The 20796-nt window shown below is 52.9% G+C and overlaps 1 protein-coding gene across 5 annotated transcripts in view; it reads left to right on the forward strand.

Annotated features, from left to right (window-relative positions):
- Positions 1–20796, forward strand: part of AXIN1 (axin 1) — a 78595-nt gene that overhangs the window by 54174 nt on the left and 3625 nt on the right. For all 5 annotated transcript variants that reach the window (XM_054180577.1, XM_054180575.1, XM_054180578.1 and 2 more), the window contains 5 exons: positions 3510–3606; positions 7953–8090; positions 13497–14050; positions 16063–16239; positions 17337–17582. In XM_054180577.1, coding sequence (XP_054036552.1) covers positions 3510–3606; positions 7953–8090; positions 13497–14050; positions 16063–16239; positions 17337–17582 — 1212 coding nt within the window. The remainder of the gene's footprint in view (positions 1–3509; positions 3607–7952; positions 8091–13496; positions 14051–16062; positions 16240–17336; positions 17583–20796) is intronic.

Below are 20796 nucleotides of genomic sequence, written 5' to 3' on the forward strand. Positions count from 1 at the left end.
CCCCACATAGGGACAGCTTCTTTACCAAGTGGAGGAGCCAAACCATCCCCAGAGTAGGGATGGCCATTCACCAAAGCAGCAGGGGTTAGGGCAGTGCTTACCCCTTCAAAGCACCTTGCAGACTGAATATTGTTCCTCAGGTGGCTGCCTGTGGCCAGAGCACCTGGTGAGTTTTCTGGCATGCTTCTCATGTGAGAAAGGCCTCTGACGGTGCTGCTCTGATAACAGAGTAATTGGTAGAACTAGCAGGTTTGCTGTGGGTTCGTGGCTGGGGATTCAGAGTGGCCTTGAGTGCTGCTGCATTTAAACAGGTTCAATGGCTTTTTAATGTAGAAGATCCCAAATGGTGACTTCTAGCTTAAATGGTTTGGTTTGGAGGCTGTCTGCAAAGGAGCAAAGACAGCCCTTGTAAGAAGAGTGCAGCTGCAGAGCCACAGCAACACCTCCCTGCCCTCTAGAGCCTCTTGCAGGTTAGTCTGGGGAGGAGAGCAAGCCCCCACCTTTCCCCATTATCATTAAATAAACCATGGCAAGCCTCTTGCTCCTGCACAGAGCTTTCTGGTGCTAAAGAAAATCCCGTGAGGAAACAGGGGGAAACAGCTTGGGAAAGTTTTCTTTTAAAAGTAGCTGTGCTCTGAAGAAGTGTGGATTTGATTTTATTTTATATATATAGATAGATAGATATTATTTCTCTATCTATTGAAAATCTCCCACAGCCAGTACCTGACAAAAGGAAAACAAAAGTAGGGGATTGGTTTTCCTTGCTTTCCCCCCATCTATTGAATGAGGTTTTGTTGGGATAAAATTAAAGTGCTTATCTTTGAATTTGCTTCCTCTGGTTGAGTTGGCACAGCACATTGAGCGGAGGAATGTTCCAAGTTCAGAGGTGGCATTGGGGAATCTAGTTAAAATGACATCAAAGGCAGCACAGCGGGGCTGAACATGTGTTTGAAGGCGGATAGATTAGAGGCCATTATCAGCCCTGCGCTCCTGTGCTGGGAACAAAAGTCTCTCTTTCCGCTGGGACTGCTGCTGGGGAGAATTAAAAAAAAAAAAAATGGGGGGGGGGGAATGTGGAGAAAGAAAGAAAAATTGCAGCTTCTACCAGAATGCTGCTTCTGCTGCAAACCGCTGCGTGGCTCCGGAGGGCCATTCGCTGTCCCGGCAGCAGGTTTTGTGTGGTGCTTAACAGGAGGTGTTGGTGATGACCAGCGAGAGCTAAAATAATCCCCCAGATCTTGTTTATTTTTCTTCTGAAAATCATGAAAGCCCAGCATGGTGGGGTTGGAAGGGACCTCTGGGGATCATCCAGACCAACCCACCTGATAAAGCAGGGGCACCCATAGCAGCTCGTCCAGGAACACAATGACCGGGGGGTTGGAAGCTCTCCTAACAAGGAGACTCCGCAACCTCTTTGGGCAGCCTGCCCCAGTGCTCCAGCACCCTCACACCTAAGAAGTTTCTCCTCCTGTTCAGGTGGAACCTCCTGGGTTCTAGATTGCACCCACTGCCCCTTGTCCTGTCAGTGGGCATCACTGTTCAGAGCTGGACTCCAGCACAAATTGCTTATTGTTTTGTTGCCATCCAGCCTGTGGTGATGAAACCCTTTAAGTGTTGTGACTCTTGAAGTTAGGTCTCAAACAGAAGTTGGTCATTAATGACAACAAAACTGCCAAGGGAAAGCTGTCAGAGTCACAGTGCTTGGGGACACCGCTCCGCTCCCAGAACATGTCACTGCCAGGCACAGCGGAGGTGATGCTCCAGCCACGCTCTTCCTCCTTCTGCATTCCCTGCAGCCACCAGCCAGAGCTGTAATTAGCTGGGCTAATTTCCCCTTGTCTCGTTTGCTGTCCTACTAAAAGCACTTGCCATTAACCATGGGGTTTGTTTTCTTTTCATGGTGTTTCATTTTGAATGCGTGGGTTTGAAGCTGCATTCTTCTGATGTCATTTGGTGATGGTTCCACCTGCACCCACATTGCCAGGGAGCAGCTGGCATGGTGGGAATGGGACAAAGAGCTGCTGGTGACTATCCCCTCACAGGCTAGTGCCTGGAGCTGGGGTGGGTTGCAGGCAAAATGCTGCAGTGAGTGATGTTTCCCTTGCCAAAAGGCTTTCAAAACCTGGTGGAACAGTTTGGGGTTTGTTCTGCAGAAGCAGCTGTACCTGGCAGGTGGGGAGAGGGTGCGAAGTGCATTTGGCTTGTGCAAACATCTTGTGATTGTGAGATGTGTTTGGATGGGCTCTTTGCACTGCTCGGGGAAGGACACAGCAGGGGTGTGTGGGAGTGATTTGGTGCTTCAGCCAAACCTAAGCTTACACCCTCTGGTCACCTCCACGTGTCTCTGTGGCATTGCCCAGTGGTGACTTATACTGCCCTGGGGAAATGTGTAAAATAAACCAGAAGAACCCCAAAGTGCCAAGCTCCAGGCTGCCATTTGGCTCTGCAGTGGCTGATTTTTCTCACAATCAGTCTGTGTCACCAGGACATGGGCCCACCTCCTTACCTCGTGACTAGGCTCTGCTTCAATCGCTCTCTCCTCATCCCCAGGTGCCAACAGGGTGGTCAGCAAGGTGATCAGCTGCTGAGAACAGAAATGCATTTCCTTGCTTGGCCTGAAGTCATGCTCAGCCAGAGATGCCATCAGGGGTTCATCAGTGGTGCCTCTGACCTCCACCACTGGGATCCATGTGCATCCAGTGCCCATCTTTGCAGAAGCACTCAGCAGAGCAGTTCTGCACCATCCCCCAGCTCATGGCAGAGTCAGGGACCTGGCTTCCAGACAGTCAGACCATGAATCGTTGCTACCATTGTCCCTCCCTCTGCAGAGACTTCAGTCACCAGCTCTTGCACTAAGGCAAAAAACCTGACCAGAGCTGGCTGACTTGGGTCTTGCTGCCTATAACTTCACTCCCTAACCTTGTCCAGTCTCATCTGGGCAGAGGGCTAGGTTCTTCCACAGGGGAACTCCAGTACCAAGCCCATCATTTCTGACTGAGCTAGAGATCATCTTAACAGCAGTGGAGCCTGCCCCTTCCCTTTGATAAGCCATTTGAGAAGTTGTCACACTCTTACAAATAGATTCCTTGTTCCCCAAGTGGGCTCCCCTCGGACATGCTTACTGAGCTCCCACTCCTCCTTCCACTCCTGGCCTGCCCAGTGGTTCACTGTGTACATTACAGCTTCTTTTATAGGAATCACCCAACTATAAAAGGTACCAGGATGTGGTCCAAGTCCTTCTTCCAGGGCATCAGTCACAGGAGCCCTGCCCCTGGCAGATGCTGTAAGCCTCTCTGCCACCTCATACTGGAGAGCTGCTGGTGCAGGGACCTCGGTGAGCACCAGTCCCATGCAAGTTCCTCTTGCTCTGCTGCACCCTCCCTATGGGTGCAACACCTCAATCATGAAGGGGTTTCCTACCTGCTGCTCTGCAGCAGCAAAGCTTAGCCCAATGCTGTATGTCAGTGAGAGGCACTAAAGCAGGACATGTTCTTGTTTTCCTCTGGCAGAGATGGGATCCCTCCGTACAGGCTCCGCAAGCAGCATCGCCGAGAGATGCAAGAAAGTGCCAAAGCAAACGGACGAGTGCCACTACCTCACATTCCTGTAAGTAGCCTGTCCCCTTCCCCAGAGGCAGATATGCAAACCATGTCAGCTCTCCAGCATACAGAGCTCTGCTTTGCTGCAGTTTAACCCCTCCTTATATTCAGGTGGGGATATTTTAAGACAAAGATCCACCCTCATAAGAAAGAGCTTGGTAGGTTTCTGCCAGGCTCATCAGCCAGGGCTGCCCAAAACGTCTTGCTTTTCTTCACTGCTCAGGCAGTAGCTGGTGCTTTCTCCTGGAGGAGGAGGGAAACACTGGCTGGCATCTACCTGTGGGCAGGTTATGTGCCCTGGGGTGAGCTGGAGGTATTTGTGGAAGGTGCAGGAGGCCATTGGACACGGAGGCTAATGTAGCTCTCAGGCAAGGTCAGCTGGGGAGAAGGGCGACCGTCCTGAGCAGGCAGCCAGCAAATGGAGGTGGAGCCTGTCCTCTAGGGCTCTGCAAAGCCTGCCTGGGGACATGAGGCAGGAAAGCAATGCAGGTGCAGGTGTGTTTCATTTGTCTGATGCTGTCTCCCCAGTTGCTCCAGGTCAGCAAACGGCTTCTGGGAGATGAGCACAACCAGGGGAGCTCTGCAGCACCATCTGCAGCTCTGCTCTTTGTGCAAAGTTACAAGTGACATTTAATGTCTAGCAGGGAATAAAGGTGCTTCTCTCCCCTTTGGACAGCTGGACTCCAGCACAGATCAAATAAGGAGGGGAAAAAACCCTCCATCTGCTTTTAGCAGAAGTGCCTTCATACTTGCCACAGCTGTTTTCATCCTGCAGCTCAAAGCAGCACAGCAGCGGCAGCAATGCAGCCTCGTTTTAATCTGATTTAAACACCACCCCCCTAAAACCACCACTCTTTGTTTTGCCTTTTAAATTAGATTATTTTCCTCAGATTTAAGAGGGTCTCCTGTGCTTTGATCACTGACTTGACAATGAAAGCCTGGCTGTGGACGTTCCCTGGCCATCCTTGCTCGGTCATCTCTCCTTTCACAGTGTGGCTGCTGCTGAAAGGCTGCCGGTTGCCTTTTGATTGCGCTCGATGCCGGCTTTACTGTAAGCGTGGCTTTGTTAGGGTTGCAGTCTGAAAGCTTTGGCCTTTATTTCTTCTTGTTGTTGTTGCTGTTCCCCAACAGTGGGGAACTACTGAGTGCATATTCTCTGACTTCAAAGCTCGTCAGTGGCTTTAGCTCTCCGGATAACAATAATGGTGGCTTTCTGTGGATTGTGTGCTCTGGCAGTGCCTGGCTGAACTGCAGGTTAGCAACTCAGAGTGGGGAGTATTAAATATGTATAGTGAGCTCTGCTCTAACCAACTTCCATCTGCCAAACACTTCTTTTGTTGCACTGAATAAGTGTCATTGCAGCAGCAGTTCCTTGCAGGCTAATTAGTTTTACTTAGCATTAAATTTTATCGACCTTTCTTGGAAACCAGTTGAAAAAAAAGAGGGGTGGGGAATAAAAAACCAAGGTTTAAATTGGCCACCTGCTGCTTATAAATTTTTATATTCTCCTCCTTATGTCCATGGCCTTTTAGGATTACATATTCCTCCTAAACTACACACAGATGCTTCACAAGGATTTTTCTGTGAAGCAGCCACTGCTCCTGTTAGGTTCTGTGCTGTAATTTTTCAGTCCCAGGGAAAAAGGCATCTCGATGCCTGTTTGTATGGGAGCGGAGGGCTGAGGAGCAGAGTTAGTTCTAGTCCTTCTCCAGGGAATAAAAGTTTGGTTCAGACACTCTGGCACCTCCTGCCAGCCAATTACTGACACAGAATTGGCATCGACTTCAGAGAGGCACTGCTGTACCCTCGCTTATCAATCAGCTGAGCAGGGAGCAGGTAATTAGCCAAGGTGTTGTGACAACAGCAGTGTGAAGTGCTGCACAGCCAGTCTCCCAAACCCACCTCTCTCCCTGAGTCAAGCAGCCCTGGTTAGCAGGGAGCTGTGCAGTGCTCCTGCACACGGTGCTCCCAGCAGGCCCATGGCTGGAGCAGGCCCTGTTGTGGTGTCAGCAGGCTTCAAACTGTGCAGCATGACTCAGCTGCAGCCTCTGAGCGAAGGTTTTATGGACTCCTGTCCAGGCAGTGCAGCCAGAGTACATGCTGAGAACAGGTCCTGCTGGCGACAGCAGAGACCCTCCTGCTTCCAAAAAGTCTCTTCAGGAGTCCTTTAGAGACCTCATGGTGTGGCCCTGCAAGTGGGCTGTTAGTCAAAGCTCAGGAGGAGCTTCTCTCACTTTTAGCAGCCAGGACCCCCGGCGATGGTGTGCACACAGGCGCCCGCTGCCCGCCGCGCTGCCCCCACACAAAGCAGGCATGTGCTGGCCATGCAGGATGTCCTGCTCTCCATTTTGGCATGTGCATGGCTGTGTTCTGCACCTTCCAAACTCACTAGCTCCCCAGTGCTCTAAGGTTGGGAAAGCTGTGTTTGGGGAAATGGCGCTGTGCCCAGGAATGCAGTGGGTGAAGGCCTAGCAGCAATGAGACCTTTGTATGTGCATCTGGCAGGAGCCCATTACCCAGCCAGTCAGGGCTGTTTTTCATGTGGTTTGCCATCTCCTTCTTGGATCTGAGTCTTTTGGAGCACCAAGGAAGGAAAGAACTAGCAAGTTCCCAAAGGAAGAGTAAAAGCCTAGAGAGTGCAGGTGCTTAGGTACTTGGTTTAGTGGTGACCTAGCAATGGTTGGATTCGATAATCTTGATGAGAACAGACTGAGTGAGCTCAGTCTGTTCAGCCTGGAGAAAAGGCAGCTCTGGGGAGACCTTAGAGCAGCCTTCCAGTACCTGAAGGGAGCTACAAGAGAGCTGGTTTATAGTGCTAGGATGAGGGGCAATGGATTTGAGGTGGAAGAGGGGAGATTGAGACTGGAGATTAGGAAGAAATTCTTTAGAGTGAGGGTGGTGGAACAGGTTGCCCAGGGAGGTCGTGGATGCTCCTCCCTGGAGCTGTTCAAGGCCAAGTTGAGCAAGCTGGTCTAGTGGAGATGTCCCTGCCCATGGCAGGGGTTTTGGGAGTAGACGATCTTGAAGGTCCCTTCTAACCCAAACTGTTCTATGGTCTGTATTTACCCTGGCTCAGGCATTCATCCATTGCCAGGAGAGGATGGGAGATGCTCCTTTCTCCCAGCAAATTCTCCAGCATTAAGACAGGGGACTCCTTGTTTGTTTTGTCTAATTGCATAAAGAAGCCACTTTGGATGTTTTTGCTGTAGCTCTCCTTTCCTGCCCCACAATGAAGGAAGCTGCAAGGTGGCTTCGTAGTATTCTTGGGTGGAACAGAAGGTTTGCAGTTACCTCTCTGCTGTGCTGCATGAGTGAGGAGCATGCAGGAGGAGCCCTGGACTTGTGCTGCTGGCTAACTACAGCTAGAGGAGCTTTCTCTTGCTTCAAGCTGGGAAGCTGCTCAGAATTCCTCACAGCATTTGGTGCTGTTGTCCTCACACCTTGCAGCAGCAGGCTCCTCACTAAGCCCTGTGTGCTGCTGTGGTGGATGCTGAAATCCAGCTGTCTGTGAGCTCTGCCACCAGTCTCTGGTACAGAAACACCATTTGTGGTTTGAAAACATGACAGGGGAATGCATTTATCTGGGACACATTGGGGCCCCAAAGTTCTTTTCTCTTGTCTTCTTTGACCTGCCTTCCTGATGTCATCGGCCATTGGGAATCATGGAGGCATCAAACCTCCTGCAGTGTTCATCAGCCTCTTGTATTTCCCAACACAGAATTCTTTGGCCCACTTGGGTCTTTCAGAACCTTCCCAGAGAGGTTATGGAGTCTCCTTCCCTGGAGACTGTCAAAACCCATCTGGATGCATTCCTTTGTGACCTACACTAGGTGATCCTGCTTTGGCAGGGAGGTTGGACTCTGTCTCCAGAGGTGCCTTCCAAACCCCAACCATGCTGGGATTCTGTGATTCTCTGGTGAGGCTTACAGAGATTCCCCAGCACACATTGACCCAGTTGGAGTAACTAAGGTGAGTAAGTGTGTGCGAGTCCTCCCTGAAAGTGACAACATCTCTACTACAGACATGACTTTGAGAGGTTTGTCTGGGCATCCTCTTTCCACCCTTTGAGGCCCAGATACTCCTGTTGACTGTAAGGGAGCAAAGCAAGCATAGTCCCCCCAAAGCGGGGCTTGATGCCGAGAGAACTCATTTGAAGCCTTTCCCTGGCAGGTGGTGATGTGTGGAGCTGGTGCCCGCTGGGGAGCTCATGGGGGTGGCTCAGCTTCCAGCTGCACCTCTGTGTCTGCCAGCCTGGCCCTGCCAGCTGCCCTGGCACCGGCCGGTCAGCAAAGCCTCTCGGTGAGGCTGCAGCTGTCCCTGCCCCTTGCTGAGCCCCGTGTGCTCTCCCCACAGCGGACGTACCGAATGCCAAAGGACATCCACGTGGAGCCGGAGAAGTTTGCCGCAGAGCTGATCAACCGCCTGGAGGAAGTGCAGAGGGAGCGCGAGGCGGAGGAGAAGCTGGAGGAGCGCCTCAAACGCGTTCGAGCGGTCAGTGACCTCTTGCCTCCTCTGCCGGCCTGGGAGTCTGCCTGCTGTATGCCACAGGGAGCTTCTCCTGCTGTGGAAGCAAGCGGGGTGACCGCTTCCCTGCTGCAACATCACTTGCACAGGGACTTCTGGAGGCTCCTGTTGCCCCCGGAGCTTCCACAGTCCTGTTCCCCATCCGTGCAGGGCTCTGTGATCGCTCTGCTTTGAGATACCTGCTAGGGCAGAGCACCTGTCTGCCACCAGTCAAGGCTGTGGATGCTCTCCATCCTCTTTTTTGGCACCCTTACTCTCCTGGCTGAGCAATCCCTTCCATAAGAGCATGGGGACCTTGTAATGGGAGTTCTCCTTTCCCTTTGGGGTTTTGTGTGGTCTCAGTTTCCCCCACAGATGATAACCGGGTGGCAGGTGATTATGCTTGAAGGTGTCTGTGTCTGCTAGCAGGCTGTTTTTACTTCAGCCCAAAGGGTTCTGCCCATCAGTGCCTAGTACAGCCCTGGAAAATGTGGAACTGATCAGGTGTAGCATTCAAACACCCTTTCCTGGGCAGAGAAACATGCTGACTCCATATGGGTGGCTTGAGAAGCTCAGCAAGCTGTGTCTACTGGGAGCCCTGGTACCACTGGGGCCCTTCACAGCTCAAGGCCTTTCTAGATAAACTAAGGCAAACATGAGGCCTTCAGCTCCACAACAAGCTCCAAAAGAGAGAATGAGGTCTTGGTCACACAGAGTCACAGAATGAGAGGAGTTTAAAGGGACCTCTGGAGGTCATCCAGTCCAACCCTCCATCCAGAGCAGGATCACCCAGAGAAGGTTGCACAGGACAGCATCCAGGTGGGTTTTGAATGCCTCCAGAGATGGAGACTCCCCCACCTCTCTGGGCAGCCTGCTCCAGTGCTCCACCACCACCATCTAGAATTACCCATGTGAAACATTTACACCCTATCTTTTCTTGTGAGATGCTGCAGCTCCTGAGTACATGCACATCTTGTGCTGAGGCTACAGGAGAGGACACCACAGCATCACTAAACATCCCCAGTGTCACCTTCTGTTACAAACTTGTGTGTCCCTGCAGCTGGTAGCTGCTGTGGCCCTGAGGCGAAGGCTCTGTGCTTAGTAACCTGCAGCAGTCCTTAAAGCAGAGGTGTCAGTGCCCACCCCACCCAGCTCAGTGTTTCCAGAGCAGCTGAGCTGCAGGGACTCAGGGCACACCCTCCAGCCCCACTGGAGTGATGGTAAATGATCATCTAGAAGCTCTTGTTTAAAGAGCTGGAGGTTGTGGTATTAGCCTTAAATCAGGCCTGCGTTTCAAATGCAGAGGAGGGCAGAAGGATCTGGAAGGCTGCCTCCAGCTCCAGCAGGTTCCCTGCCAGTGAAGTGCTGGTTTGTGCTTAGATTGCTGTTACTCTGGAGTAGCTCTGTTGTCCTGTCTGTTACCTTGTGCTCTCTGGACAAAGCCAATGTAACCAGCAGCATTCTCTGCTACCACAGCCCTAGAGCACTTCTCCTCCTCCCCCTGTGTGCCTCCATTGCAGCCCCAACCTGTCCCAGACAACGTTATCCCAGTCCTCTGCCTCCTTGAAGAGGCTGCCAGTAGTGATACCATAAAATCAGTAAACACCTACAGACCACAGGATAAATCTAAGGCTGTTTAAACACATTTTTATGTCACTTAATCTATTTTTAAGCCCAGGACTCCCACGAATGCTCTCTGTGAAACCTCTTTGCTGTCTGCAGAGCGTGTTTCACTAACTGGCTGGCACCTGGCTTTGGCCATTCAGGAAAAGCTCAGAGTAAGCAATTGTAGGTTTTTTTAGGTCAGCACCTCAGGTGCAGGAGCTGGTGCCACCAGCCAGAGGAGAGCCTGAATCCTGAGGGATCACAGGGCTTTTTTTCTAGGACTTGAACACCAGGACTATAGGGTAACCTCTTCCTAGGTCCACATGGCTCACTGAACAGCAGCAGAGGGAAAAGCACCAACCTTAGTCACACTCAGCAGTTACCAGCTTAGCAGAGAGGCTGGAAATATTTGGTAGAAGCTAGGAAAAAAGAATTTCTCTCCCACATGCTGAGCTGCCTGCAGGTTGCTTTTCAAAGCCACATCATGCAGTAACATGGAGAAGAGGCATCTGATTGAAAGCCAAATGCCTTTGACTGAAAAGACTGTAAGATTTCTGGGCTTCAGGGAAACCAAACTCTGAATTCATTAATTATTCTGAGCAGCTTGGGGAAGGTTTAGAGGATAACTCTGTTCCTTTATTACTTTTGGAGCCACCTCAGCCTCATGTCCATGCGTGGAAGCTGCAATATCAGATCATACAGATCAGTATTGGATCACACAGTTCAGTATGGGATCACACAGTAAGCTGTGTGATCCCACAGATTTCTCTGTCTGAGCTGAGCACGTTGAAAATAAGGCCAGAGAAGCAAATCCAGAGCTGAGATTGTCACTATTTGAATATCAAATCAGAGAGGGAATCATTTGCATGATGATCACAAAGCACTCGGGTTTGGGTGAGTTGTGGTGCTCCACAGCCAGTAACAGCCTGATGAGTGGCACTGGGAGAAGGCAGAACAGGACAGCGAGGTGTCTCTTGCCTGCAGCTCATCAGTGCAGATCTCAGCCTCCTAATTCAAAGGGCAGGGCACCCCCGACCTTGCTGGAGAGCAAAAATAGCTCAGTCGGCAGAGTTGAATCCTCACCGCTCTGACTGCAGCTGCCCCCGGCAGAGGAGGGGGGAGGTTTCTGGTGATGCTGTGTCAACAAAGCACCATCTAGTGGTTATGGCAGCCGGGGCTGCCAGGCTTTGCCCAGCTCACCCTGGGAAGGTGCCCAGGCATGGATCTGCAGCCCACACCACCCCTGTGGCCAGGGAAGCTGAGCTTGTCTAGGAGGCTGTTCCCCAGCTCTGTGGGTTTCTTTGGTGTTATGACCTCCTGCTTGTGCCTAGTTGGTCCTGTCCTTGCTTTATCTTCCCTTTTTCCTGCCTGCGCCAGCTGTGGGTAGGGTGAGGGTGCTGGGTAGGCAGAGTGGTACAAGTTAGGCAGCAGGCTCAGGCAGGGGGGTGCAGGCAAGATTGAGAGGGTTGTAAAGTCCCACCAGGCACAGACTGAAGTCAGGTAACTCAGCTGAGGAGCACCTTGCAGTGCTCCAGTGCCAGGGCTTGACTCAGCTGTGTCCAATGTCCTGCACTGCAGCCCTAGCTTGTGCTGCCCCAGACTCATGCCCTGTGTTGTTTCTTTCACTGCAGACTGAGGCAGTGACATTCGTGGCAGAATTGGTATCTGCAGCCTTGACTCAGACCCTTGGCCTCTGCCCTGCCTGAGGAGAGAGGAAATTTGGGATAGGGACTCCAATTCCTTTGTTAGCTGCCATATTCTCACTACTGGGGCTTCCCTACCTGGTGTGAGGCTGACACCAGTGCTGGGGGGGGTGGGAAACCAGCTGCCCCAGGACCTGCCTGCACAGCATTCACATCAGCAGCACTCAGTCCTGCTCGGGGTCCAGATCTCCTGCTCAGTGATGCAGATGAGCTGAGCCAAGACAAACCAGTGCACCCCTCTCCTTCCTTAGCCCACCCTGATCTCAGTCTTGCTGCAAGGCAAAGTACCAAGTCCCAGTTAGTGGCAAAATGGAGTAGCAGGCAGCCAGAGGTTTCTCAAATCCCAGTCACCCACTTGCTGGACCACCCTGGGTTGTCAGTTCTGTGCCACCCTGCTGTGGAGTGAGAGCACAGCCAGGGCTCTGGGCTGCCAGCAGAAAGGACACGCTGCCAGTCCTCTGGGATCTGTGCCAGGGTCAGATCTTGCCCTGCACATCAGTTGGTGTTTAAACCCAAGAGTTTTCCAGAAAATAGGAACCAGCCCTAAAAGGCTCCCAGGGGCTGAGGCATATCATTAGGTTTTCATAAACTGCTAACAAGAGCTTACCCCGTGGCAGGGATTTAGTCAGCACACGCCTCGGCTTTTCTTGTCCCTGAGCTAGGTGCCCAGGGACAGCGCTTGGCAGGCTGCAGTGCTGTGGCTGGAGATGAAAGGTGCCTCTGAAGTTCTTCAAAGCAATTTGTTAGAGAGTGGTGTGTCCCCTCCAGACGTGGGCATCGTGTCACCTCCCCAGGCTTGCGGCACCCACGCCTGTGGCACTTTCAAAGCCTGCCATTGTCCCCCGTTGAGGTTTGAGCCCCCAGGTGTGACACTGGGAGGAAGTCTGTTATTTGCTTTCCTGCTCTGTGGTTGGCAGCTGAGTCTTTGAAGCTGGTTAGCAAGTGATGGATGAGGACACCCGCCAGGCAGAGCTGGTGGCACTCAGTGTTTTCTAGCAGATGCATTTATCTGGCAGGGCAGGGGTACGCCACTGCAGCTGAGTTCTTTACTGTGCCAAAGGAGGAGAGCAGCAGGATTAAAGGACTCACTGGAATCCTGCTTATGTAATTAAAAACAAATAGGAATCCTGACTTCCAATAAAGAAACTTCATAAAGATCTGAGTTTATGTTGGAGTGTAAAGGAATTTGTCAGCATCAAAACTGTGCCTGTCAGCATGGAGGAGTTTTGTTCATCCTGGCAAGGACTTCAGAGTTGCTGACAGCATGTCCTGGACACTTGGGAGCTACGAGAGCAAGTTCCAGCCCCTTCCTTTATCTGCATGAAGTGGCTTCCACCAGCCTTAGCATGCTCAGGAGAAATCAGGGCTGTATTTTCAAAACTCTTTCTGCTGCTGTTGACCTTCAGTTGCTCCCTCCTGGTCCAGGCCCACCCTTTGCTTTGCTTTGGGAACTGTCACTGGGGTGGGGACGCCCCCCGGCCTCACCTGACTCAAAAAGTGTTTTGCCACATTTCCTGCATCTTTGGGCTCTGATGAACTTTGAAATGTGCCAAAGCCTTGTAGGAGGGCACAGGTACAGTGCAGTAAGGATTTTTTTCAGCTGCTGGTTGTTACAGAGCTACCTTCCAGGGCTTGGAGAGCTTTGTCGTGAGGTTCTGCTTGCTCACACGTCCAGCTGAGTTGTGACATTTAGCAGAAGCTGCATCTGTCAATGCTGGTTGTGATGTGTGGGCTGCACTTCAGAGGTTGCCTTTGGGAGACCCTTGTTAATAGTAGCTCAGAAGGCAGGTACAGAGACCTGAGCAGCATTGCTTGGTAGCAGCAAGGTGATAACCACAGCTGGAACTGCACATGATCAGCCTGAGCACTAAGGAAGTTCTTCCAGAGAAGGGTGGCACAGTCTGGGACAGGTCTGCAGAGGAGCAGTGGATCCACATCTTGAAAACGTTCAAGATCTGGCTGGACAGAGTGAGGCTTGACCCCTTCAACAGCTGGCAGCATCCCTGCTGCAAGCAGGAGGTGAGACTAGGGACCCCTTCCAGCACCCCACTGCCATTCTCTGATTGCCCTTTTTGCTGCCTTGCAGGAAGAAGAGGGTGAGGATGCAGATGTCTCTTCTGGGCCCTCAGTCCTTAGCCACAAGATGCCTTCTGCCCAAGCCTTTCATCACTTTGCTCCTCGTTACGCTGAGATGGGCTGTGCTGGGATGCAGATGAGGGATGCCCACGAGGAAAACCCCGAGAGCATCCTGGATGAGCACGTGCAGCGTGTGATGAAGACCCCAGGCTGCCAGTCCCCGGGGCCCGGCCGCCACTCTCCCAAGCCGCGGTCCCCCGAGAGCGGCCACCTGGGGAAGCTGGCAGGGACACTGGGCACCGCTCCTCCGGGGCACGGCAAGCACGCAACCAAATCAGGAATGAAACTGGATGCAGCTAACTTGTACCACCACAAACACATCTACCACCACATCCATCACCACAGCGGGATGAAGCCAAAAGAGCAGATCGAGGCCGAGGCCACGCAGCGGGTGCAGAGCAGCTTCGCCTGGAACGTCGATCCGCACAACTATGCAACCAAGGCACGGAACTACACCGAGAGCTTGGGCATGGCCCCCGGCCCCATGGACTCCTTAGGCTACAGGTGAGTTGAGGCAGCACCCCACAGGAGCCCCAGAGCCCTGGCTTCTCTAGGGAGCTCTGTCACAAATGGGCTGTGGTGCTTGAACCACGTTTTCTCATGGCTTAAGGGCCTCTCACCGCTCTTCACCATGCAGCAGGAGTTGCTGTAAGCATAAGGCTGTGTCCTGGGCAGCAGCAACTGCTCTCCTAAGGCATCTCTGAGAGGACAAAAGCTGCCTTCCCTCTTGCAAGGCCTAACCCATTCAACAGAAGGGTTCCTTTCTCTTCCTGACAATGTGATGGACACCACGGTGCTGCCATGGCATCCTGGCCCTAGGGGACATTCAGCAGGGTAGGGACCCTCTGCCCAGAAAAGGCATTTTGCTGCCTTAGGGGCTTTTGTCCATCTTGGCCATTTGAACTCCTCCATCCCCTCCATGCTGAGGGCAGAGGACAAAGCTCCTCTGCTGTGGACTTTGCTAGTCCTGTTACCGGATGACTGCAAAGGTGGAAGCAGAGCTCGGGGTTGCCCAGGATGAGGATGGTGATGAGGCAGGTGCAGGGGAGAGCTGTGGCTCTGGGGCGATGCTTTGCAGAGTACCAGGGGTGGGATGTTTAGTGAAGGCAGGGGCTGCAGTGGACAGGAACAGCTTTCTGGAGTGGGAGGCAGAGTACAGAGGCAGCCAAAGCACACTGCTCTGCAGGGAGGGAGAAGCACCTACATCTGCCCTGCTTCTGTGGCAAGAGGTTGTTGCTTTGACAGAGCGTGAGTATGGCCCTGCTGGGTCCACCCAAAGTCCCATCTAGACCCAGGACTTCTCTGCAGCACCAACTACAGCACATGGTTAAGGGGGTTAGAAGAAGCACTTTTGGAGCTGTTGTCTCTCTGGCACAAACTCCCAGGTCTTGGCAGTGCCCAGGTCAGAGTTTCACAAGAGAAAGGTTGCCTTCTGAATGGTCTGGTTTGACAGGCAAGAGGCTCCTTGCTGAGCCCAGCTGAGCTGCTATCCCCCACAGCTGCAGGATGATTACAACCTGTGCAAAGAGGCTTTCTTCTTGTTTGCAGTGCTGCTGGAGAATTTCATCTGATACCCACTATCCTCATGGGGGGTGGGAAGCAGAGAAGTTGTCAGTTTGCCCTGCATTTGTAGATCTTCAGCAACTGCTCTCCAGGCCTTTGTTCCCAGCAAAGCTGCCCGAGGGGCTGTCACTGCTCTCTGCTGCTCAGGTTCTTTTTCCTGTGCAGAAGCAGAAGGAAGGACGTGGAGAGTAAGGCAGGTGATGAGGATGGTGGAGGCCCCATGAAATGACAGGCTGTGGTACTGACAGGCCAGCATGGGTGGAATTCTGTGTGGCCACCTGAGCATGGGGCTGCCCAGCTGGGCACATTGACGTGTGGGGGTTCTGTAGGAGCCTTGGCTGCAACCCTAAGCATAGCCAGAGTGTTGGCTACTGCCTGGTGTCTGTTTGGCCATGGGTTTTGAGGTGCCTGGGCTTCTCACAGAAGAAAGCAGCCCCCTCCCCAGGATGTGATCTTCCACCATGGTGGGAAGCCTCGGTTCAGATGGGGGTGAGAAGCGGGTGCTGGGCTTGGCACATCATCAGTCTGGGCTGTCAGTGAGTCTGGAGGAGATGGGAAGGGCTCAGGTCTCTGCTGTAGTGCAGCACCAGGAGGAACTTCATGCTCTGAGCAAAGGGTTTGACACAACCCTTCATGTGGCAGATCTGCTGGGCTTTTTGCCACATAGTTGTGGCTCACTTGGCCAGGGGAGAAGTTCCCTGCAGGTGGCTGGATGGAGGAACCTGCTGTGCCTAGGTCTAGCCAGTCTTACTTTTAACCTCAATCATGCACAGCTGGTTCAAACTATGGTAGCACTGGGGGCTGCAGAAGGAAGCCAGGACCACATCTGTACTGCAGGCAGCACCAGACCCCCAGCAGGGCTGACTGCCTGGAGACAGAGATGTCCATCCTCTGCTGAGGGCTGCAGGGGGTTGGCTCAGGCAGTGCTAATGTCTCAAGCTTTGTCCTTGCAGTGGGAAAGCCAGTCTGCTCTCCAAAAGAAATGGTAAGAAGACTGATTCAGGGAAAAGTGATGGTGCCAACTATGAGATGCCAGGATCTCCTGAAGACGTGGAGAGAAACCAGAAGATCCTTCAGTGGATCATAGAAGGAGAGAAGGAGATCAGCAGGCATAAGAAAACAAACCATGGGTAAGGGCTGGCAGGGTGAGGGGTCTTCACACTGTCATATTACACCCTCTGCACAGGGCTGTCCAGTGGTCTGCCTGGTTCTGGAGACCCTAGGAAGACAAGAATCCACTAGACCCAGGGGCTGAGACCATTTTGAGACTTAGGCTTGCCCTATAAGAGTTGGTTTTGCTGAAGGATGACTTGTGGCCACAGGAGGGAGGTCGCAGCCCCAGGAGACTCACAAGTTGCCTCTGTGGTTCTGAGGTGGCTGAAGCAGCACACAGTAGGCAGGCAGTGAGTTTACTTTAACCTTTTGCTGTAGGTAAATGCCTGGGTCTTCTGCAAAGTGCTGGTAGAAATGTAGGACCTGCTGCACTGAGTAAGCAGTTGAGCACAGGTCAGAGTTGCCCAGTGCTGGGAGTATCCTCTGGGATGGCCTTGCCTCCTAGAGTGGAGCAAAGGATGTGGCTGTCTCAGGAACCTCTCTGGAGTCAGATGGATCTGCAGGCACCAACCCTCAGGCATTGTTTGTGTCTCTGGCATAAACTGGTGCTTGCTGCATGGTGTTGAGAGAGTTCTGGGGTCTCATCCCCCCTGACACATCTGTGCTGGTGGCTGAGTGCTGAAACTGCTGGTGGGTTCTTCTGGACAGTGGAGGCCAGGGTGAGCTGGGACTGAGTGCCAGGGCCATGGGCAGTGCGAGGTCACCATGAAGTCAGGCAGCAGATTCTGCTGCTGGGGCTGGGGAAGGAGGAGCACATCCCTGCAGCATCTCTTTCCTTGGAGATGCCAATCAGCAGTTCATGGAGAGGCTCCCAGCCTGTGTCATCAGCTCATGGCAGAGCATCTGCTGGGGGAGTGTCATGAAGGAGAGAGCTGCCTCTTGGTGGTTTCATTTGAAGTGTTGTGCACTTGGTGAGAACCCTTAAGCAGGAGTGTGGGCTTTGTGTCAGGGTTAGGTTGCTCCCTGTTGTCCTGAAATCACCTCTAGAGATGGATGGCGCTCCCCTCTCCCAGGGGTGCCCCGTCCAGCTGCTGAAGCAGTGGGTCCCCCTAGGACTTTGTGCCTGTGCAGAGCAGCTCTGCAGTCCATGTCAAACCTTTGTCTCTGTGTGCAGCTCTTCAGGTGCTAAGAAGCAGCTGTCCCATGACGTGGGCAGACCTCTCTCCATCGAGCGACCTGTGGCGGTGCATCCCTGGGTCAGCGCCCAGCTCCGGAACGTCGTCCAACCCTCGCACCCCTTCATCCAGGATCCTACCATGCCGCCCAACCCAGCCCCCAACCCTCTCACCCAGCTGGAGGAAGCTCGCAGGAGGTTGGAGGAGGAGGAAAAAAGGGCTGGAAAACTCCCTCCTAAGCAAAGGTACAGCAGTGGTGTCTGTGATGGGAGGGAGCAGGGAGACTGCCCTGAAGGTGGGCAGCTGGAGCTCACATCCATGTCCTCTGCTCTGGTCTCCAGCTCCCCGCACCGTCTGGGTGGCAGCACATGCAGGGGTCAGGGAATTCTGCTTTACTGCCTCTGATATGGTGGTGCTGATGCCAAAACTCACATTGAAGGGCTTGTGGTTTGTGGATGGAGAGGCTGGAAATGCTCCTGGAAGGGTGGGGAAGGGGCTGCTGAGAGCTTGAGGAGGAACTGGGCAAGGGGAGCAAACCTAGAAGGACATGGTATGGGAGAGCTCTCTCTGCTCATTCACAGAGACTTCAGAGCTTGGTGCAGGAGTAGAGTTAAGTGCAGAAGAAGATGATGTATTGACTCTTTATCTACATCTCCTGCAGGCTTCCAGCAAGGGCTGCTGGTGGCACTGGGTGAGAGCAGTGCCCTGCAGTCCTGCTGCGTGGCTGTACCCAGGTCTGTGACTCAGCTCAGTGCCTGTTGCAGAGCTCCTTCTGCTCCTGGGTTTTCTTGTAGGGAACATTATTTGCAGGGCAACATGGAGCTCTCAGATGAAAAGCCTGTTTGAAGTGTCAGATAATTACTGTTAACAGCTAAAAGCACTTTGGCCATTAAAAACCTTTCACAGCTTTATAGCTGTCTTCTGAAAACTTGAAACTTTGCAGCCTTGCTCTTAGAACCACCTCTGTAATTTCAAGAAGGAGCTCTTTTAATTGCCAAGCTCCAATTATTTTTGCTTGCAGTGACCATGTGGCAGGCTTCTGCATATTTATGGCAGAGCACTGAGTGAAAGCCAGGTAATGAGAGGGCTCTACCCTCCTCAGGTTCAGGCAGGTTTATTTGATCTGCCTTCCAGTGGGTGTAATTGGATGGGGTTTATTAGCAGGGTCGTTCACAGCCCTACTAAATTCATGCACCTTCCCCAGAAATGTCCAGGTGCAGGTGCACACTTTGGAAACACCACCCTGGGCTGTGTGCACATGCAATTAATACTGTAATGGTAATGAGGTGTGTTTTGTGAGCACTGTGCTGAATGCTGTGCAGGCAGCCTGAGCAATCCCAGCTCTTCATGAGGCCTGCCTCTTCTCCTGCTGAGAAGGGATCTCTCAGGCCTACCCCATGCATGGAAAAACAGGGAGCCACCTTCTTTGTCAGGGAACTGTTCATGAAAATCAAATGTGCCCAGGTCCAGGGGAAGGCAAGAATGGATGCAGTGATCCCCAGGGAGCCAAAGATACCCTGGGTGTTGGAATCGCTCTGCTGGGTTTTGGCAGGGATGGGTGCTCCAGCTGAAGCATGCCTGAGCTAGAGAGCTCCTGCCATGGTTAGCACAGGAGCCTGCCTGAAAATAGACCACATGGCTCTTTGGAGAGCAGAGGCAGAGCGGGGAGCTGACATGGAAACACCATCTGTGATTTATTTCAGTCGGGAGCTGTGACAGGCTCTGGGAAATTGGAGCCAGTGCCCCAGGTTTGTCAGCAGCCTTGGGGAAGCTCGGCGCCAGCAGCAGGAGAGGTGGAGGTGAGCCCAGGGCTGCCCTTGAGGCACCAGCTTGGGCTGTCTGTGGGAGGAGAGGACACTGTGCCAGCTTGGCAGGGGCAAGCTGACCTTGCCAGCATGGTTACCTGGCTCACTAGCAGTGCCCTTCCCCACCTAACTGCCCACTGCCCTGGCTGGGGCCCCAGCAGCCCCACTCCCTCCACACCACTGCCCTGCAGCTCCAGTGCCTGTTGTCCCAGCACTTGCACTGTGTTGCAGAAGAAGCCTTTCCCTCCCTGTTCCATACCATTTGGAGGGACTTAGATCTCAGATCTTGCAGGTATTGCAGGACTAAGTGTCTGGTGCTGAATAACCTGCAGTTCCAGCACTGGTGTCCCAGTGACCATCAAGGTCCTTCCATGACAGCCAGGTTTTGAGCCATTTGCAGTAGCTCAGTGTCACCATTCACTTGTGTTTGCAGCTGGATGGGGTGATTAGCACCAGGGAAAAGAGCTTTGCAAGCAGAACATGAATGTGATCTCAGCCTGGAATTCATTGGGTTGGGCCAAGCCTTGAATTCAGAGGAGCAATGCTGGTGGCTGAGACACCTTCTGCAGTTGGGTGCATTTCAGGCTTTCCAAGGCTCTCCAGCCCCAGGGCTGAGTTGGGTGCTTCACCTCTGCATCACAGCGAGGTGGGATTGGTGCTGTAACCCATATTTAGCTTCTCTGTCACAACACCACTGGGTTACATGGTGAAAAAATGAGGAGTGGTCAGCAGGTGCAGGCAGAGGAGTGCTGCCAGTTCCTCACATTTTGTGCTTGTGGCAGATGCAGCAAAGGGAGGTGATCTCAGCAGGAGCAGGGTGGTGGCACCTGGCTGTGTTTCTGGGTCATACTGCCACCCAGGAGATGGGTGCAGGTGGAAGATTTAATGAGGCAGGGCCCAGAGACAATCTGGTGTCCTGCTTGGATAAGCCATGGTCTCAAGAGATCTGCTGGCGGTGATGGCAGTGGGGGCTGTTGTGTTGTCTCATTCTCCCCAGAGGAGCTCTTGCAAAATGACATTTTCAGTGCTTCCACATTCAGCAGCTGTGCTCAGCCTGCTGGGCATCAGTGGCTGTGGCTGGGCTGTCTGCATCCCGCTCCAGCTGCACGGCTCCGTCTGACCCTGCTGTGACTGCTGGCAAACATAGGGACACCCAAAGCCGTGGGGCTGGCCTTAGCCCAGCTCTGTGCAGGTCTGCAGAGTTTCTGCTTTTAGGAGTCATTTGGGGCAGTCTTGGTGGGGTTCAGTCTCTTCTCCAAAGGAACAAGTGATAGGACAAGAGGAAGTGACCTGAAACTGCCCCAGGGGAGGTTTAAGTTGGCCATGAGGAACAATTTCTTCCCCAAAAGGGTTGTCAAGGCCTGGCCCAGCCTGCCTGGGGAAGTGGTGGAGTCCCCATCCCTGGAGGGGTTTCAGAGCTGGGCAGATTGGCCTCCTGCACTGTTAGACCAACAGAAAGCTAGCAAAGGTCACCTTCCATGCTGGCAAGTCCAGATGTGGTGCTGAGGGACATGGTTTAGTGACCTGGTAGTGCTGGGGAAAGGGTTGAGCTCCATGATCTCGGAGGTCTTTTCCAGCCAAAACAATTCTATGGTTCTGTCACTTTGGACATCATTTTGGGGCACATCTCTGCTCTGGAAAGAGGTGAGCACTG

The sequence above is a fragment of the Dryobates pubescens genome, chromosome 4 (assembly GCF_014839835.1).
Source record: "Dryobates pubescens isolate bDryPub1 chromosome 4, bDryPub1.pri, whole genome shotgun sequence".
Taxonomy (NCBI): domain Eukaryota; kingdom Metazoa; phylum Chordata; class Aves; order Piciformes; family Picidae; genus Dryobates; species Dryobates pubescens.